Raw genomic sequence first — 19,082 nt, 5'->3', positions numbered from 1 at the left:
TAATTTTAGTTTCTTGTGTACAATTTGGAAATTAGTATGGCGTTCATTATCACTGAACTAGTATTTGTTTAGGGGCCAGCTGAAGGACGCCTCCGGATGCGGGTATTTCTCGCTATATTGAAGACCTGTTGGTGACCTTCTGCTGTTGTTTTTTTCTATGGTCGGGTTGTTGTCTCTTTGGCACATTCCCCATTTCCATTCTCAATTTTATTAATATGGCAGTTGTTATCAAAAAGTTCGTTTCTATGTATGTTGGCGTTTGTTTTTTTTTTGTTGCACTTCAGTGGTCCTGTTGTTCCTTTGTTTTCCTCTTAAGGTTGATGTGTTTCTCTCGGTTTTAGTTTGTAACCAGGATTTGTTTTCTTTTAAAAGTATTTATGACTTTTAAACACCGGTATACTACTGCTGCCTTTATTTATCCCTCTTTGTTTGTTTATTTATTTTAATTTTTTTTTAGTAAACTTGAAATATTGTTTACGAACCTATATATTGTTGAACACCTTAAAAGATGTGTTTTTGTATTGCTCTATTCCTCTCGTTGATATATACCCAACGCCTCCTTATTTTTAGATAAATGATAATATGGTGGTATAATGTTTTTCTTACAACATAACTATGTTATGAGAACGAGGAAAAACCTCATGAAAAGTCTTATTCTGCCACGAACAATATCAAATTGCAATATGTCAATGTATTTTGATTTGTACTCATCAGCGTATAACTTCTTTAAAATAAGTGAGTATAAGACTGATCGACTTATCTGGAAAAAGCGTTTATGATTTGTTATTGTGTCTAGCTACAAAATGCATGGCAGCTAATTTCACACAGGAACCTTGCCACTAAATTTCATTTGTAACTATTTAGTTTACTGAGTTTACAAACTTTTTTATTTATGAAATACATTTTATTCACTTGATTTAGACAAGAATGATAATCTTCTAATACCGTCAATTATCAGAATAGAATGGCGGAGGTGGTGGAATCGGAGGAGCAGGCGGTATATATTGCCCCTGGTCGAACTTTGATGAAAGTCTTCGAATTAAAGACGATCCATATTTCCGGTCAATACCGGAATCTCGCGAGATGTGCGGTGGTGGCGGTGGTGGATTTTGCATATAATGGCGGTTAGAAGATGATGAACTTCTTCTGTTTGGAGATTGTCTTCTGCTAAGTCGTCGATATTCACTTTCCATTTGTTCTAAACTTTGGTCATAATGTTGTGGTCTATATTCACTTGGTACATTTTCTAAATGTTGGTTATGGTGCGATCGCATTTCGTGTCTGCTGTCCGTAATTCTGTCATACAAATCTGCTATTTCATCCGATGTTTCTTGACCTGAATGATGGTGGAGTGCTTTCCGCCTCGATTGGATCAGATGTGGATCGATATCATAAGACCAAGGTCTTTCCAAACTAGACCTTTTTTTGAATGACTTGTTTGACCTTGCCGGTGACCTTGGTGACATTCGAGACTGTATTCGCGGTAATACACGGGATGATTGTCTGCTCAAAAGACTTTCTTGTGATGGAACTTGTTCAATGTTGACAATTTCTTCTGGTTGTTGTACGATGACCGCCGATCGGTCGTATTTTTTCGGAAGCCACGAGTATTGTTGGTCTAGGTGACTCATTTGCATTGGCAGTGAAGCAAAACTTTTTGGTTTTGTTGCACTATATTGTTTTGGATAAACTAATGATTGTGGTTTATCTCTCGATGTGCGATATTTAGGTTTCTGCTCTTCATATGAACCTCTCCATACACTGTCCAGTGATTTCTTTATGCTTGGGAAACGTTGTCTACTCATCAATGGTTCCTCTTCCATTTTACTGGATGCTAAAAAATAAATACTGATAATGAATGAATTTACGCAGATATGCTACAGAGAGATACATGGACAAAGGTTTAAGTGCCAAGTACCTATAAAATATATCAAGTTTCAACTCCTGTATAATGTGATGCTAATTAAAATTCAATACCCGGTATTATTTTTTTTAAACGACCTAATCTCTGCCTTTCTAGTCATTTTTTTTTGTTTCCATTGTTTCAGACATGCATTTCTCAATCTCGACATCATGCAGCTTCTTTACAAGTTTATACACATTTAGTTACAAATTTGTCTGTTCTAATTAAGATTAAAACGCTGTAATATACAAGTATTTCTCTGTGTAACTTTTATTAAAAGTGGAATGACTAACCAAGTTATTTCTAACATTTTACTTTCAATCGTAAATTACCTTTCTGTAAACCTTCTTTAGAGGCGTATTTTGTGAGTGATTCTGACCATTTGGGACAGGCAAAGCAGAAAACTTCATAGCATAATAAATTACTGACTTCTAACATTCCAGGAGGTAAAGGTGGAGGTGTTTCTTCCTCTAACAACAGACGCTTGTACTGAACTACCATATCTTCTCTGAAATGAAATATACCGCTTTATGTATGCTGTGTTGAAAAAATCAGAGACATATATATAGTGTCACTCAAATGACTGAAGTAGTTTTATCTGTTTGCTTAGTGTCGAGTGGCAAATAATCCTGACATATCATACATGTATATTTAAGATATCTGTTGAAAATATCAGCGACCTCACAAAGTGTGTGGAAACATTACACAGTTTATTTTCATTCAGCATTTCTGTGAGGCTCGGTGTCTACATTTCTATTTATACTGTGTATTGTATACTGTTGTTTGTTATGGTCTCTTTCTTTGTTGCCATGGCGTTGTCAGTTTATTTTCGACTCGTAAGTTTGATTGTCTATTTTGTATCTTTTGTCCTCTCTTATAAAACTGATCAGAAATAACTCGACAAAAATATTAAAATATGGTAAAATGTCTTAGCTGATTCAACTCTCAACAAATAAAATCCATCTTTCACTAATATGTTTGAAGATAATGGTATATAAAAATGAAAAAGCCATATACTAGCAACATTCTCAATATAAATTTTTGAGAAATCGGATTTAAGATGATAATAACTAGCAGCTATCTATTCAAAAGAAAAAAAAAACACATTTCAGTTTCTTTTTCATTTGCTCACTTTTGTGTACTAGTATATATGAGTAGAGGTTTTGGATTAGGTTTTACAAAAAAAGAAATAAAGGCACAGAGAAAAAGAAAATCTTTCAATAAAAACAGGGTGCTAAAACAAAAAGAATATAGAAAAATTAACTAAATTAAAAAATACAAGAAATGTTTGTATTGCCTAAGAAATAAAGACACATGCCATCCCCTATTTAGACCTCCATTATAAAACTGGCCCTAAAATTTCAGTCATGAATAAATAGTTATCTAAATGAAAATGGAATATAGCTCAAGTTAAGTTATATACTATACCTTCTTTAGTTATCTAAATGAAAATGGAATATAGCTCAAGTTAAGTTATATACTATACCTTCTTTTGTTAACACGAATAAAATGTATGACTAGAATAACAATGATCACCACAACAAGTCCACCGAAGATACCAAGGCCTATTTCAGCCTCGTAAAATTCTTCTGGAGTGATAATAAGAACTGAAATAAAATAAAGACAATAGTGTTATATTTATCAGTAAGGATATTGCCCAAAAATTGTATCTATTTACGATATGACTGTAATATTTTTTCTGTCTATGAAGAAATAAGATAAAAATGTGGTGCACACTGAATAACACGTGTAGCGGGTTATTTTAAAGTTTGCACCACATTTTTTATGTTATTTCAAATAGACAAAAAAATATTAGTCAGTTCTTATAATTTAATTCTAAATTCCATTTTAAACCAAAGTAAACCATGAAAAAACGTTGATGACGTCACGGTCACATGACAAAATTGTGTCAATGAGCTGATAAACATAAAACAACGTCAGCCAATCAGAAGACCCGTTACATTCAAAATTAAATTAATAAAGTTAAGGAAATTCTAAAAAATAATAATATAGGAATATTCTACCTCTAGCTTTATTTCAAACGGTCCCAATATAGATGAAATATAAACCCTTTATCCACGCCTTGCAACCTTGTAAGTAAGCGAAGCGTGAACATATGATCTGGTTTTTTTTTCAATATTAAAGATTGAAAATGCAAATTGAGGTATCATAAATTCATAAAAGATCAGCGCTGCGTTCACTTTTCTTTTCAGATTTCTAATTTTAGCTACATCCAGTGAAATTAAACTTGCTTTACCTATTTTACTTTGTATGGTTAGCTTTGATGCAGGATCTGTAATTTATAGTTCATAGACTAGTGACTTAGAAGATCACTTACTAATGAACCTAGTAAAATGTTGTCATAATTTCGGCGTTGATGAATATGTTTTATCCTGAGGGTTGAAATGCTACACTATGCTGTCATATTTTAAACATGGACTCAAACCTACAACTATCCACAGAAATTAACTGTTTTATCAGATTGACAATTTGTAGTTTGAAAATGCAAATTTCTATAAGCTGCTAAAATTAATAGGTGCATATTATAATTCTAGCTCCGTTTTCGTAATATATATATATATACTTCTCTTGTATTTCTAGAGATAGTTGTAGATCTGATTCCATGTGATTTATTGTTGTTCTAGCCAGCATTCTGGTTTCTAATGTGTACTCTGTCCCTACTAAATGACGTTTTCCCGATATCCTGTAGACTTTTTGGAACTTTTTTGAAGACAAGAGAAGGAAAATAAATGTCCAGTATTTCACAACTTATAAAACATACACATAATTCTGAAAAGTCAGTAATTATCTTTAATGAATATGCATGTACATGCCTAATCCTTCATATAGAAGCTTCTTTCCCTGTCCACGTTTCTCTTATATTCAAATATTTTTTTCTCATTTTATAAATAAAAGGACTACATAATAAGTTTGACTTGTATAGTTGAAATGTTTTCCCACTGAATTACCTGTTTTGTTTTTCATTGTCTTGTCTTCACAATAAGTTCCATGAAAGTCATCTGTACATAGACATATAAATCCCTTAGGAGTTGAAACACAGGAGCCTTTATCATTGCATGGCTGGGATTCGCACTCAGGGACAGCTGGCGTTAAACAATTAAAATAATGTTAGATTATTTTTAAGTTTCCTCTATAAGATTAAAAGAGGGACGAAAGATACCAAAGGGACAGTCAAACTCATAAATCCAAAACAAACTGACAACGCCATGGCTAAAAATAAAAAAGACAAACAGAAAAACAATAGTACACATGACACAACATAGAAAACTAAAGAATAAACAACACGAACCCCACCAAAACTAGGGGTGATTAAGAGTCTTTTGGAATATGTACCATATGTCTACGTTTCACCACCACTTAATTTAATGTGCCCCCCTTTTTTTTAAAGTAATGGATCGATGCCCCACTTTTTCCTAAAATTTCATAATTACAACAGAACTTTAAAATTGAGAATAAGAATAGGCAATGTGTCAAAAAGACAACAACCCGACCATAGAGCAGACCACATGTTCTTATATGCTATGTATGATTTTTTTTATAATAATCAACGAACTAGTATAGTAAAAAAGAAAAAAAAAACGAAGGAGATTATGTTTACCTCAACCATTCAAATATTTACTTACAGTCCTGGCACACCTTTCCTTTATAACCGAGTGCACATTTACATTTAAAATCCGGGGTTTTGCCTGGTGTCCATTTACACGTGCCACGATTTGCACAAGGCTTGGTTATACAGGGATCCCCAATAGCGCCTGAAAAAAGTAATAATTGCTATTTTGTATTTTAAAAGATGGGACTCTTATAATAGTCGGGTGACATAAAAATCAGATGAAATGTTTTAAAAGAATTGCTTTTCATTTATATTCAAGTAACTCCTGAAAGAAATGCCATCAGACGGATAAATGTCAGAATAAGCTAGCTGGGTTTTTTTTCAAGTTTCAAGACAAGTTTTTTTTTGGAATGTTGTAAAGAAACTTGTGCTTTCAACGTCTGAAAAAGTTCAGATGTTTTTATTATACAATGGTTAGGCCGCTTATTCCAGATGTGTGCAGTATTATAGAGAACAGATAGGAACACCTACCTAGTGATTCTGACTCTCGGTTGTTGTGCTGTTTCCTGTTATCTAAAATGACACTTTTTAAATTTTATTATCAATTAAAGCGTGAAAATAACTTGGACTTTTTTTGTGAATTATTCTAAATGTGTCTGTTGCAATAATTTTTATTCTTCTGTTTTTAAAAAAATAAATTTGCCTTTTCTATCAGTTATCATATACCTATTTTTATCTTCATAGATGAATCACGTGTCAAACAACCGTATGTGACGGTGTGTTTGATGGCTTATATCAAATTGACCTGTATATGTGTTATTTCAATTTTGTTCTGTTATTATACCACTTCAGTGCAAACTGTCAGAGTGTACAATAAAATCTTTAAATCTTGAAGAGCTCTTTCTTCATTTTTTTTTCTCATTTTAAAAGATTTAGTTATGCTACAGTAGTGCCAAATTATTGGACAATGGTTGAAATTCGAAAGAATGAATGAATAGTATGCTGTCAGCATACTTAAAATATCTAATTCTCTTGATGCCTTTTTACATATATTTTTAGATATATAGTTATTCCAAGAAGTTAAACATGTTCTTCAAAAGAAAATCAGTTATTGTCTTTGGTTATGTTTTTTTCATCACAACTTTTTTCAACCCGAAGACGAATTGATTTACTTAGAGCTTGGTATACATTGTTGTTTTAACGAAGACCTTCAAATGAGCTGATCTCGAGATGACGGTTTTCGACGTTGGGTTTCTGCCTCATTCATGTCCAACCAACACTTTTTTTCATGCAAGGAACACAGCAAAAAACTCATTCTAAGTTTTATTTAAAGTCGATATTCAATAAACTACAAAACTACAAGCTCTAGTGACCTTAACAAATGGACTGAATAACAAAATGTATACACACATAAAAATCCCATGAAACGCAATTTTAAACATACAGTGCATGGTAAGATACCATGGATGGCATATAAAAGTAAAAAGCACAGTATTGAAATAAAGTATATCTTAAAACATAATACAACTTATAGCATTTACTCTTTTATATAAGCTTTGGATTTCAAATATTTTGGCCACGAGCATCACTGAAGAGACATGTATTGTCGAAATGTGCATATGGTGCAGGAAAATTGGTACCGTTAATGTTATTAGTATGATAATAACAGCTTATAATAAAAATTTTAAAAATCTAAACAAAAACAGTCAAACATAAAAAAAAAAAGTGAAAAAGAAAAGTATAAAATCACTATGTGCATGCACTACACTTGCATGATCGGATTCCAATTTTTTAATTGGTCAATAGATTTTTCCATTCGGCAATGATTAGGTAGCTCATTCCAGATGTGTGTAGTATTATAGCTAAACGATATGAACACCTACCTGGTGGTTCTGACTCTCGGGTGTGCTGTTTCCTATCATCTAAAATGACACTTTTTAATATAATATCAATATGTAAATTATTCTCCACTTTCCATTGCAATAGTGTTTTTAAAGGTCATTTGGACTTTTCAAGCAATTTTTCCAAATGAACTTTCTTGATTCTCTTCCATTTCAAAAAGAATCTCTTATCGCTACAGTAGTGCCAATTATTTGACCATAGTTATAATGTCAGCATAAGATTTTTTTTAAGTTTCAAGACGAGCATGTTTAAATGATATAAAGCAACTTATGCATACGACCTCTGAACAACTCAGACATACATATTTTTGTATTATGGTAAAAAAGGTAAAACTTGTGACATTATTGTAAAAGATAATTATATTGCTGTGTTGTGTGATCAGAAAAACTAGGATGGGTTATAACGGCGTTCCTAAAACCTTAGTCATAACATGAACTTAATGGTACGTTCAAAGTTTAGATCACTGTCGTGTATGCCCTTTTGTAACCCATTACATAAAAAGATTACACACATACAAAAGTCATGAAATGCACGCAATTCTTAATATAGTGCACAGTGCATGGTAAGATACCATAGATGACATAAAAGTTTAAAGCTTACTATGCAAAAAAAAAGTAAATCTTAAAACATAACACAAGTTAGAATGATAAGCACAGCAGATAAAAGCAAATAAAAAAGCTAAACAAATTTAGCAGTCAAATAAAAAAATATGTAAAGGCACTATATGCATGCACTGCACTGGCAGGAGCTGTTTTTTGGATCCCATGTTTGTAACAATTGAGTAATTGATCAAAAGATGTTTCCATTCAACAATGGTTAGATAGCTCATTCCAGATTTGTGCAGCAGTATAGCGAAACGATCTCAATCCATACCTTGTGGTTCTGGCTGCAGGGTATATTGCTGTTGATTATTATCTAAAATTATACTTTTGAATTTTAATATCAATCAAATCATGTAAATTGAAATAACTGGTTTTGTGAATCATTATTCCAAGTTTACCATTGCAATAGTTTTTTATTTTTATTTTTTAAGAAGGTATGAACATTCTTTATCTTCATAGATGAGATGAATCATAGTTATTTCTTGAGAAAAAAAAATAATCACTATAGTACAGTAGTGTCAAAGTTCCGGACAATAGTCAAAATTCGAAAGAATATATGAATAGTTTGCTTTTACCTACGTAACCTGTATAAATAGTAGCTCCGTATCTTTAGTTATTTCAAGAAAATTCACATCTTCTTCACAAGAAAATCAGTTATTGGCTTTGGTTATCTTTTAATGTTTTTAATGTAATTTTTTTTTCATATTGCTACTGTAAATCTGTATTAATCAGGCAGATGGGACCGGTGCAAACCATAGTAGAACAAATACTTTTTCATCCACTTCAGGCATAGGGTCACCACTATTTTCTCTTTTTTGTGACCAAAGGACATGAAGATTTATTCAAACTATTGTTAACAATAAAAAGGGGGAGGTTGGTATGGATGTTAGATCTTTGGTAGACTGTTCAGTTTCTCCTCAACCTCTTGAACTCGAAGCGATTTACTTAGAACATGATATATATATATTCATAAGGTAAACATTGGTGTTTTAACGAAGACCTTTAAAGAAGCTGGCCTCGAGATAACTGTTTGGTTGCTGTCTCATGGATGTCCAACAAACATTTCTTTTATCCATGTAACGGAACAAAGTTATTTCCTCATTCAAAGTATTATTCAAAGTCCGTATTCACTATAAACTACATAAACACACGCTCTAGTGACCTTTTTAAATTGACTGATTAAACAAAATATATGCACATTATCAAAAATCATTATAAACAACGCAGTTTTGAACTTACAGTGCACAGTGCATGGTAAGATACCATATATGACATATAAAAGTTGAAAGCATAGTATAAAGTATATCTGAAACATAGCACAAGTAAGAATGACAAGCACAGCAGATACATGCAACTTAAAAAGCTAAACGAATTTAACAGATTGTTTTTTATAAAGGCACATTATGCATGCACTGCACTCGCATGAGCTGTTATTTTGATTCCATGTGTGTACCAATTTTTTTTGATTGGTCAAAAGATGTTTCCATTCAACAATGGTTAGGCAGCTCATTCCAGATTTGTGCAGCATTATAGCGAAACGACCCATACCTTGTAGCTCTGACTGTCGGGGATGTTGCTGTTGGTTATTATCTAAAATTATACTTTAAATTTTAATATCAATTAAATGCTGTTGATAACTTGGGCTATTTTTGAGAATTATTCTATATTTTCCGTTGCACTAGTTTTTATCATTATTCTGCACCAGCTCTAGTGTACTTTTCAAATCGACAGTACTGAATAACAAAATATATTGCATATGGTGTAGCATTCTACTATTTAATTGGATATTAAATAAATAATAATAATACATTTGTTTATTAAAGTGTCACATATTGATTGCCATAAAACATATACAACAATTATAATATTTACACAATCAATATCCAGCCATAAATACTGACTTATGAGACGCTAACAATATACAACTTTATACAATTAATGATCAATAGTTAAAACAGATATTACTATCATGTTTTTTAAAGGTTATTTTACGTATTCATAGCCTTGCTTTTATTTTGACGTATATTGACGATATGTTTCTATTTATATGTATATTGGTGGTCGATATAAGAAAATCTTGCTAAAATTTAGATTTCTGACGTCATGACGTCACACAAAACAACCACAGAAGAAGCGCCGCAGCAGACAAAAAGAAAGTTAGCAAGTTTATCACTGAATATAAAAAGAAATTTATGCTAAATGCAGAAGTTAAGAGTACAAGAAATCTAATGCAACAAGCTATGAAGTTGTTAAAAATTATTGATGTTTTCAATAACATGTTATAATTCTTGCAAAATACAATTTAAAAATACACAGAAAGAACATTGAAAGCAATTTTCCTAATACATTATTTACATATGTAAAATAAAATTTACAACTTTATCTCAGTCAATACGTTATATTTTAGTATATGGACCTGTTAGGTTATATTGACGAAAGATCTGAACACGTACCTGGTGGAACTGACTCTCGGGAAAACTGTTTCCTGTTATCTACAATTATACTCTTTCATTTTAATATCAATCAAATCATGAAGATTGGACAGTTTTTGTGAATAATTCTAAATTTTTCTGTTGCAATAGTTTCATTCTTTTTTTGAAAGAAGGTTATTTTACCTTTTCCAGCAGTTTTTCTTATGAACTATCATAATCTTCATAGACGAATCTAAGAGCTCTTTTTTGATTTTTTTTTTCATTTTAAAAGAATATTTAATCGCTATATTAGTGCCAATCATTGGACAATAGTAAAAATGTCAGAACAAGCTGGGTTTTTTTTTCAAGTTTAAAGAATAGTTTGTTTAAATGATGTAAAGCAACTTATGCATACGACCTCTGAACAACTCAGACATACATATTTTTGTATTATGGCAAAAAAGGTAAAACTTGTGACATTATTGTCAGTGGCGGATCCAGAAATTTTCATAAGTGGGGGCCCACTGACTGACCTAAGAGGGGGCCCACTCCAGTCACGCTTCAGTGATTCCCTATATAAGCAACCAAATTTTTTCCCAAAAAGGGGGGGCCCGGGCCCCCTGGGCCCCCCCCTCTAAATCCGCCTCTGATTGTAAAAGATAATTATATTGCTGTGTTGTGTGGTCAGAAAAGCTAGGATGGGTTATAACGGCGATTCTAAAACCTTAGTCATAACATGAACTTAATGGTTCGTTCAAAGTTTAGATCTTTGTCGCGTATGCCCTTTTGTAGACCATTACATAAAAAGATTACCCATCTACAAAAGTCATGAAAAGTACGCAATTTTAAATATAGTACATAGTGCATGGTAAGAAACCATAGATGACATATAAAAGTTTAAAGCTTAGTATGCAAAAAAAAAGTAAATTTCAAACCATAACACAAGTTAGAATGATAAGCACAGGCAGATAAAAGCAAATAAAAAAGCTGAACGAATATAGCAGTCAAATAAAAAACATGTAAAGGCACAATATGCATGCACTGCACTGGCATGAACTGTTATTTGGATCCAATGTTTGTACCAATTGATTAATTGGTCAACAGATGTTTCCATTCAACAATGGTTAGATAGCTCATTCCAGATTTGTGCAGTAGTATAGCGAAATCCATACCTTGTGGTTCTGGCTGTTGGGGGTATTGCTGTTGATTATTTTCTAAAATTATACTTTTGAATTGTAATACCATTCAAATCAAGTAAATAACTTGGACTCATTTAGAGAACAATTGTTCTAAATTTTCCAAAAGAATGTAATTTAGACTTTTCTAGAAGTTTTCATATGAGCATTCTTTATCTTCATAGATGAATCGAATAGAAGAGTTGTTAAAACAAAGTAATCATGATGAATCTCAAAACAGAACACATGTTAGAATGATAAGCACAAGAGATAAAAGCAACTAAAAAAGCTATATGAATTTAACAGTCAAATAAAAAAATATATATAACGGCACTATATGCATGCACTGCACTGGCAGGAGCTGTTATTTAGATCCCATGTTTGTAACAATTGATTAATTGGTCAACAGATGTTTCCTTTCAACAATGGTTAAATAGCTCATTCCAGGTTTGTGCATTAGTATAGCGAAACGATCTCAATCCATACCTTGTGGTTCTGGCTGCAGGGGATATTGCTGTTGATTATTATCTAAAATTATACTTTTGAATTTTAATATCAATTAAATCATATAAATTAAAATAACTGGTTTTGTGATTCAATATTCCAAGTTTACCATTGCAGTAGTTTTTGATTCTTATTTTTTAAGAAGGTAATTTTGACTTTTCTAGCTTTTTTCATGTGAACATTCTTTATCTTCATAGATGAATCATAGAGTTATTTCTTGATAAAAAAAAAATATCGCTACAGTAGTGGCAAAGTTCAGGACAATAGTCAAAATTCGAAAGAATATATGAATAGTTTGCTTTTAACCTACGTAACCTGTATAAATAATATCTTATTCGTTTTATAATATATCTAATTGTCTTGGTGCCTTTTTTCACTAATTAATATAATTTACTAATATATGACTACTGTATTGCTGTGTTGTGTGACTAGAAGAGCTAGAATTGGACTAAGGACGTTCCTCAAACCTTAGACATAGCATGAGCTTAATAATTCGTTCAAAGTTTAAATCACTTACTGTATCCTCTTTTCGCAAACCATTACAACACTGTCATGTGGTTTTAACTGACACAACGAAAGCAAAACAACAAAAAAACGTAAAAGTTTGCCCTGTGCATTGTGCTAAAACGTGTTTTCTGAACTTAATTTTTTTTTTAGCACGGAGTATTCAAACGCTTGCTGTCCGAAAGAAATCGACGATGGCTTATTTTACGACACGTGTAATGCTTGCTTTCAAGTATTTGTTGGCGAAGAAGCATTAGTCATGAGATGTGAATGGACGATGCTTCAATCGTGTGGTGTATGACATTCTCTGTTTTCCCTTACGCAACACTAGAGTTTAACCTGATACAAAAAAGATGTCATCAGGAATGTGTTGAATCAGGTCGTTACGGAAACGATGTCATAGAGGAAGCACTGTGAACTATTGCACACACTTAACATAAAATAGAGAGAGCAAATGAACCGGATATAAACAATCATAGGTAAGCGTGCTGTTTTTAACAATGGACAAAACCAGTACCGTATAGTCAGCTGTTTAGGCTCAGACATGACTAAATGGGAAATGATCAAAACATGAAGAAACAACAGTCTGATATATGATTAAACAATAAACGAAAAGCAAATATGACGGACAGCATCGAACGACTTCTACTAAATACAGACTCCTAACTTGAGACAAGGGCACACAAATTTGGAGGGGTCAAACCTATTAGATCGCACTCACCCCCTTCCGTAGTTTGGGACAGTAGTTAAACAGCACAAAATAAGAACAATTTTAAAATCAATCGGAATTGGCTCGAGTCATCCGATCAGCACGAAGTACACAAGAAACTTACTTATACTAAAGATGAAGATACAAAATATACTTATCTGACTCTAAGAGTGCTGTCAGCTATGCATAAATATACTGAAAGCTAGTTGAAAGTGAACTTTTATCCCACAATATCAGGCAGCTGATTAAAAAAACCCAAAGAAAACGTTATCTAAAATTTATGAAACAATCATTTAGTTAACAAGGGAGGGGCGAAAGTTACCAGACGGATAGTCACATTCATAAATGGAAAATAAACTAACAACGCCATGGCTAAAAAATTTAAAAAAAAAAGACAAACAAGACAAATAATAGTACACAAGACAACATAGAAAACTAAAGACTTAGCAACACGAACCCCACCGAAAACTGGGGGTGAACTCAGGGTGCCAGAAGGGTGACCAGGTTCTGCTCCACATGTGGCATCCGTCGTGTTGCTCATGTTTAAAAAAAATTGTGAATTGATAACTGACAGTAGGTATGTATGAATTCCGATGTACAAGCAATGAATTTCGAAGTACAAAATAAACCGATATTCTATGTTGTGATGTTACACTACTGTTTCGGAAAAGGGAGAAGGTTTGGTACCATTTAAACGTTAAATCCCGTTGCAATTGTTTGCACCTGTCATAAGTCAGAAATCTGATGTTCAGTGGTTGTCGTCTGTCTATGTGGTTCATTAGTGTTTCTCGATTTTGTTATAGATTAGACCGTTAGTTTTCCCGTTTGAATGGTTTTACACTTTGGGGCCCTTTATAGCTTGCTGTTCGGTGTGAGCCTATGCTCCGTGTTGAAGACCGTACCTTGACCTATAATAGTTTACTTTTATAAATTGTGACTTAGATGGAGAGTTGTCTCATTGGCCCTAATACCACATCTTCCTATATCAATTTAAAGTGTTCTGAACTTGCTCAAAGAAACTGTGGACATTCTTTACTACTGCATTGACTGTGATTATTATTATTGCCCTAATTCTTGTGATTTTCTTAATTATTCCAAACTCGGTAACTCATAGAGCTATAGAGTGGAGTGGTTTTTTTTTTCTTTCTCACTTTTAGTTTTTAACATTTCTCTCTGATTAAGATTTAAGAAGGCAAAGCAGGGATGCCAAAAACGAGTTCTTAACTGGTCATTTGTTCATGTGTATGTTCTAAGGAACATAAACGGTTTTGTCTTTAGTTGTGATTTAATATTTAATGTCATTTTTGGAATTTGTACAGATGTTGAATCTTCCGTGGACTGTTCACTAAGAAAGATAAGAAAAGCATATGATTCAAATAAAATGTATAAAAAAGCTAAACGAAGTTAACACTCAAACAAAATTCAAAAATAAAGCACAAGCATTAAATTACTTTATGCATGCACTGCACTAGATCCCATGTTTGTTCCATTTTTTATTGGTTAATAGATGCCGTAGTTTTCATTCTTATTTTCAAAGATTTTTTTATATGGACTTCTTAATTTTCATAGATAAATCTAAGAGCTCTTTCTTCAATTTTTTTTTATCTAAAAAAAGATTTCCGCTACAGAAGTGCCAAATTCCTGGACAATAGTTAAAATTCGAAAGAATAAATGAACAGTATACTATTAACCTTCGTTTTAGAATATCTAATTCTCTTGAAGCCTTATTACTTATTTCAGATACATGAAAGTTATAGTTTAAGTCCGAATCTATAGTTATTTCAAGAAGTTTAAGTTGTTCTTCACAAGAAAATCAGTTATTGTCTTTAGTTATGTGTTAAAGTTTAATGTAATTTTGGGGGGTTGTTACTGTAGATCTTGTTTCACCTCAACCTTTTAAAATTCGAACAGATTAACTTAGATTTTGGCATATTCATTGGATAAATATTAATGTTTTAACAAAGGCCTTTAAAGTAGCTGACCTCAAGATGACTATTTTCGTCGTTGAGTTGCTGTCTCATTAATGTCTACCAAGCATTTTTTTTTATCCATGACGTAAGGAACATAGTTTTAAAATTCCTCATTCAAAGTTTCAATTTAAGTTGATATTCAATAGCTACATAAAAACAAGCTCTAGTGATCTTTTCAAATTGACAAACTATATACACATTTACAAATATCATGAAAACAACACAATTTTAAACATGCAGTAAACGTGCATGGTAAGATACCATTGATGGCATGTTAAAGTTATAAGCACAGTATGCAAAACCAAGTATATCTTAAACATAGCAAACATTTTAATGATAAGTACAGCAGATAAAAACAAGTAAAAAAAGCTAAACGAATTTAAAAGTCTAACAAAATAAAGACATAAAGGCACTTATATGTATGCCATGCACTGGCATTAGCTGTTATTTGAAAACCATCTTTGTACCATTTTTTTTAATTGGTCAAAAAATGTTTTCATTCAACAATACCTGTCAATGGATAGGCAGCTCATTCAAGATGTGTGCAGCATTATAGAAAAACGATCTCAATACATACCTTGTAGTTCTGACTCTCGGTTATAGTGCTGTTTATTAATATCTAAAATTATATTTTTGAATTTTAATATCGAGTATATTAGTGCCAAATAACTGGACAATAGTTAAAATTCGAAAGAATGAAATAGTAGTATGATTTCAGCCTACCTAACTTGTTAAAGTTTAAGTCCGAATTTATAGTAACTCAAATAAAATGCTCCGCAGGGCGCAGCTTGATACGACCGCAGATGTCGAACCCTGACAGTTACTTAGGGCAAGTATGGACACAACACGTAAGCTTGATACAGCTCTGAATTTGGATTGTGATTAAATAGTTGACACAGCATAGGTTTCTGACACAGAATGAATGTGGTCTAAGAACCTCAAAATTTTAAATTGGACATTTACCTTTTATGGTCCAATATCCAAAATCTAAATACATGGTTAGATTCGGTATATCAAAGAGCCCAAAGTTTCAATTTTTGATGAAATCAAATAAAGTTCAATTTTGGACCCTTTAGACCTCAATGTGGACCAATTTGATAACGGGCCCAAATATCAAAAATCTAGTATATCAACAACACCATATATTCAATTTTTGGTGAAAACAAACAAAGTTTAATAATCATAATAAATGTTGACTCTTTTGGTCCCTAATTCCTTAACTGTTGGGACCAAATCTCCAAAAAATCAATCCCAATCTTCCTTTTGTGGTCATAAACATTGTGTTTAAATTTTATAAATTTCTATTTACTTATACTAAAGTTATTGTGCGAAAAAAAATAAAAGAAATGCTTATTTGGGCCCTTTATTTTGCCCCTGGACTCTGGAGCATTTATTGTAAAAAAAAAAACCCGTTCCAACACCAGAAACCCAGGATCCGCCGGTGCTGGTGTGTATTCAGTTTTACTTTTGCATACAATAAATTAATTTCCACCTATGTGTTGGGTAGAACTTCAATTGATCTAATCTTGGGCAAGAGTTTAATCTCAGTTTGCACCAGGTCAGAATGTATTCACTTCCTACTCACCCCGTCTTTCCTGATTACTGGAAGCTAATGGTCTTCCTGATAGTTCAGTATTATAATACCACGGTTCGACAGGTAATCGATCTAAAATACAACAAAAAAATCATATAATAATGTATCCTCCACAACAACAAACTTTTAAATAATAATCGCATTACAGTGATAGAGAAAAGTACAGAGGCGGTTTTAGAGGGGTCAGGGGGGCCGCATCCCCCTTTTGTGGTAAACATTTGGTTGATTATATAGGGAATCACTAAAACTTCATTTAACATGAATGAAGCGGTACCCTCATAGGCAATCAGTGGGCCCCACTTATGAAAATTTCTGGATCCGCCACTGAAATACTAATGGTACAGATTGTGTAGTTGATGGTTCTAACATGTATTACCACTTACTTTCTAATGGGTTTCTGGTTTTCTGTTGATTGCCTAAGGGGTCGTATCTTCGTCCTAAAATAATTTGCAAAATTTGTCAATTTCATTTTTTGATACCTTTCACATCCACAAAATAACATTCGGTCCCGAATATGGTTTTGGTTTATATCAAAACACATTTTATAACATTTTTATAACATACAAAAAAGGCTGCTAGAAGTAGAATTTTATCTTTCAGTTGTGTAATTTCTTAATAATTATCTTTTGTTTTGAGTGTGCATTCTGAGCTTTGGACTACTGAAACCAATTTACCATGTTTATAGGTACTGAACTGTCATATATAATAAACTTTACAAAGTTATTGATGCCATGCTGTAACTGTTGTCGATTAACAGCATATCTTTACTTCACAAGTTTCCAATAATTTTACTGTTTTTATTTGGGCATGAACGAAAATACTAATACATGGAGAATTTCAATTCATGTTTATTCAATTTCAAATATCGTTTATCGATTGATTATATTAAAATACCTGGTGATATATATAGGACAATCACAGTTATTTTGACATACATTACATATATAATATCCGCTTTGTTCACATCATGGATATTGCTGTCAGATATTCAGATGCAGTTCAAGGACTGAGTTCGAAAAGGGGGGCCGGGGCCACAAAACTATGAAACGTTTGGAGTGGAACATGTGAAGTCGGCATTAACCATAGCTAATTAAAGCTTCATTGGTGAGACCCAGGCACCCTACCACCCCTTCCAAGTCCGCGTTATTTATCGTAGCTTTTTCTGCTTAATAAAGGAATCTAGACTAAAACGCAAAAAAAAACACCAACTGTATAAATTATAATCATCTATAAAAGCCGAGCGCCAAAGACCACTGTACTGTGGCGGTTGATGGGAAAAAGAAGTTGACGTCTGAAGGGGAAAAAGGGAAATGGGGAGGGGTTATTAATCAACTTTATTTCATGTGTCGTGTTTTGTAGAGTGCTGTCTGTTTTGATTTTTATATAAACTTGTGTGGGTGTTTTTATATCACAGGCGCTTATCACGACGTCTTGAAATGTATTATTTTGATTTACATTTTTGCTGTGACGCCTTCATGCAAGTACAACGAAGGAGCAAGTACTAAGTAGCACTTGAATGGATGAAACCCAATGGGAATGTCAGTTATTTGAGTAAGGGCGATAGATCAATAAAATGCATATACATGTATATCCGAAATAATGTCGTGTGTAGCTCATGTTGATTTGCTAACCATAACACATATTATTATTATCATAATAATTAATTTTAAATCGAACTTCCAGTCTTGTATTTTCTACTCTTTCGAATGTATAGCACCATGGCACAATGAATTTGACAATGTCAATGTATAAAAGGGATGTCGTACTTTTTCCTGTCCTAAATTTAGAACGTCCATATGATCGCTTATGACGGCTATTTACATCAATTCTGTCAGTGTCTTGCAGGCTTCCACCATTTCCACTACTCACATCAGTTTTCACATATTGAAGAAGTATTACGCTAAAAACTATCATAAATTTTAAAACCCATGGCCCCATCTTATGAGGCGGCCATGTTGTTTACATATGACGTCATGACAACGTCAATATACGAGTTACCTCCCTTCTTCACCAACTTCGGAAGCAAGATAGTAGGTTTTCCGGAACATTCCCGTTCGCTATCAAAAAAACATGCAAAACTATGTTATTGGGTCTTTTTAAGTCACAGACATGAAAATATATCAAAATAACACTTGCATATGTTAGAGATATGAATGTTTTGTGATACACAATATACAGTTTTCAGTATGAAATGTTATAAAAACATCCTTAATGTTTTCTTAAACCCTTGGAGATAG

At 32.7% G+C, this 19,082-nt stretch overlaps 1 protein-coding gene across 21 annotated transcripts; it reads right to left on the bottom strand.

Moving 5' to 3' along the window:
• Positions 1–882: 882 nt before the first annotated feature.
• On the bottom strand, positions 883–18,822 carry LOC143064105 (uncharacterized). Of its 21 annotated transcripts, XM_076236663.1 has the most exons (16): positions 18,612–18,822; positions 17,229–17,282; positions 16,837–16,917; positions 15,829–15,870; positions 12,051–12,092; positions 11,562–11,603; positions 10,432–10,470; positions 9,527–9,568; positions 8,250–8,291; positions 7,358–7,396; positions 6,006–6,047; positions 5,548–5,676; positions 4,873–5,007; positions 3,390–3,510; positions 2,236–2,411; positions 883–1,834 (listed from the first exon to the last, which is right to left on the bottom strand). In XM_076236663.1, the coding sequence occupies exons 1-16, from the start codon at positions 18,781–18,783 to the stop codon at positions 948–950; spliced, it is 2,085 nt and encodes a 694-aa protein (XP_076092778.1). In that variant the 5' UTR covers positions 18,784–18,822; the 3' UTR covers positions 883–947. The 21 variants fall into 21 exon arrangements, with proteins under 21 accessions (XP_076092778.1, XP_076092784.1, XP_076092779.1 ...); XM_076236669.1 differs by lacking the exon at positions 6,006–6,047; XM_076236664.1 differs by lacking the exon at positions 7,358–7,396.
• Between the last annotated feature and the right edge of the window lie 260 nt (positions 18,823–19,082).

Source organism: Mytilus galloprovincialis, chromosome 2 (genome assembly GCF_965363235.1).
Source record: "Mytilus galloprovincialis chromosome 2, xbMytGall1.hap1.1, whole genome shotgun sequence".
Classification (NCBI taxonomy): Eukaryota; Metazoa; Mollusca; class Bivalvia; order Mytilida; family Mytilidae; genus Mytilus; species Mytilus galloprovincialis.
Note: the sequence above shows the minus strand (reverse complement) of the source record. Positions and strands in the feature narration are given on the sequence as shown.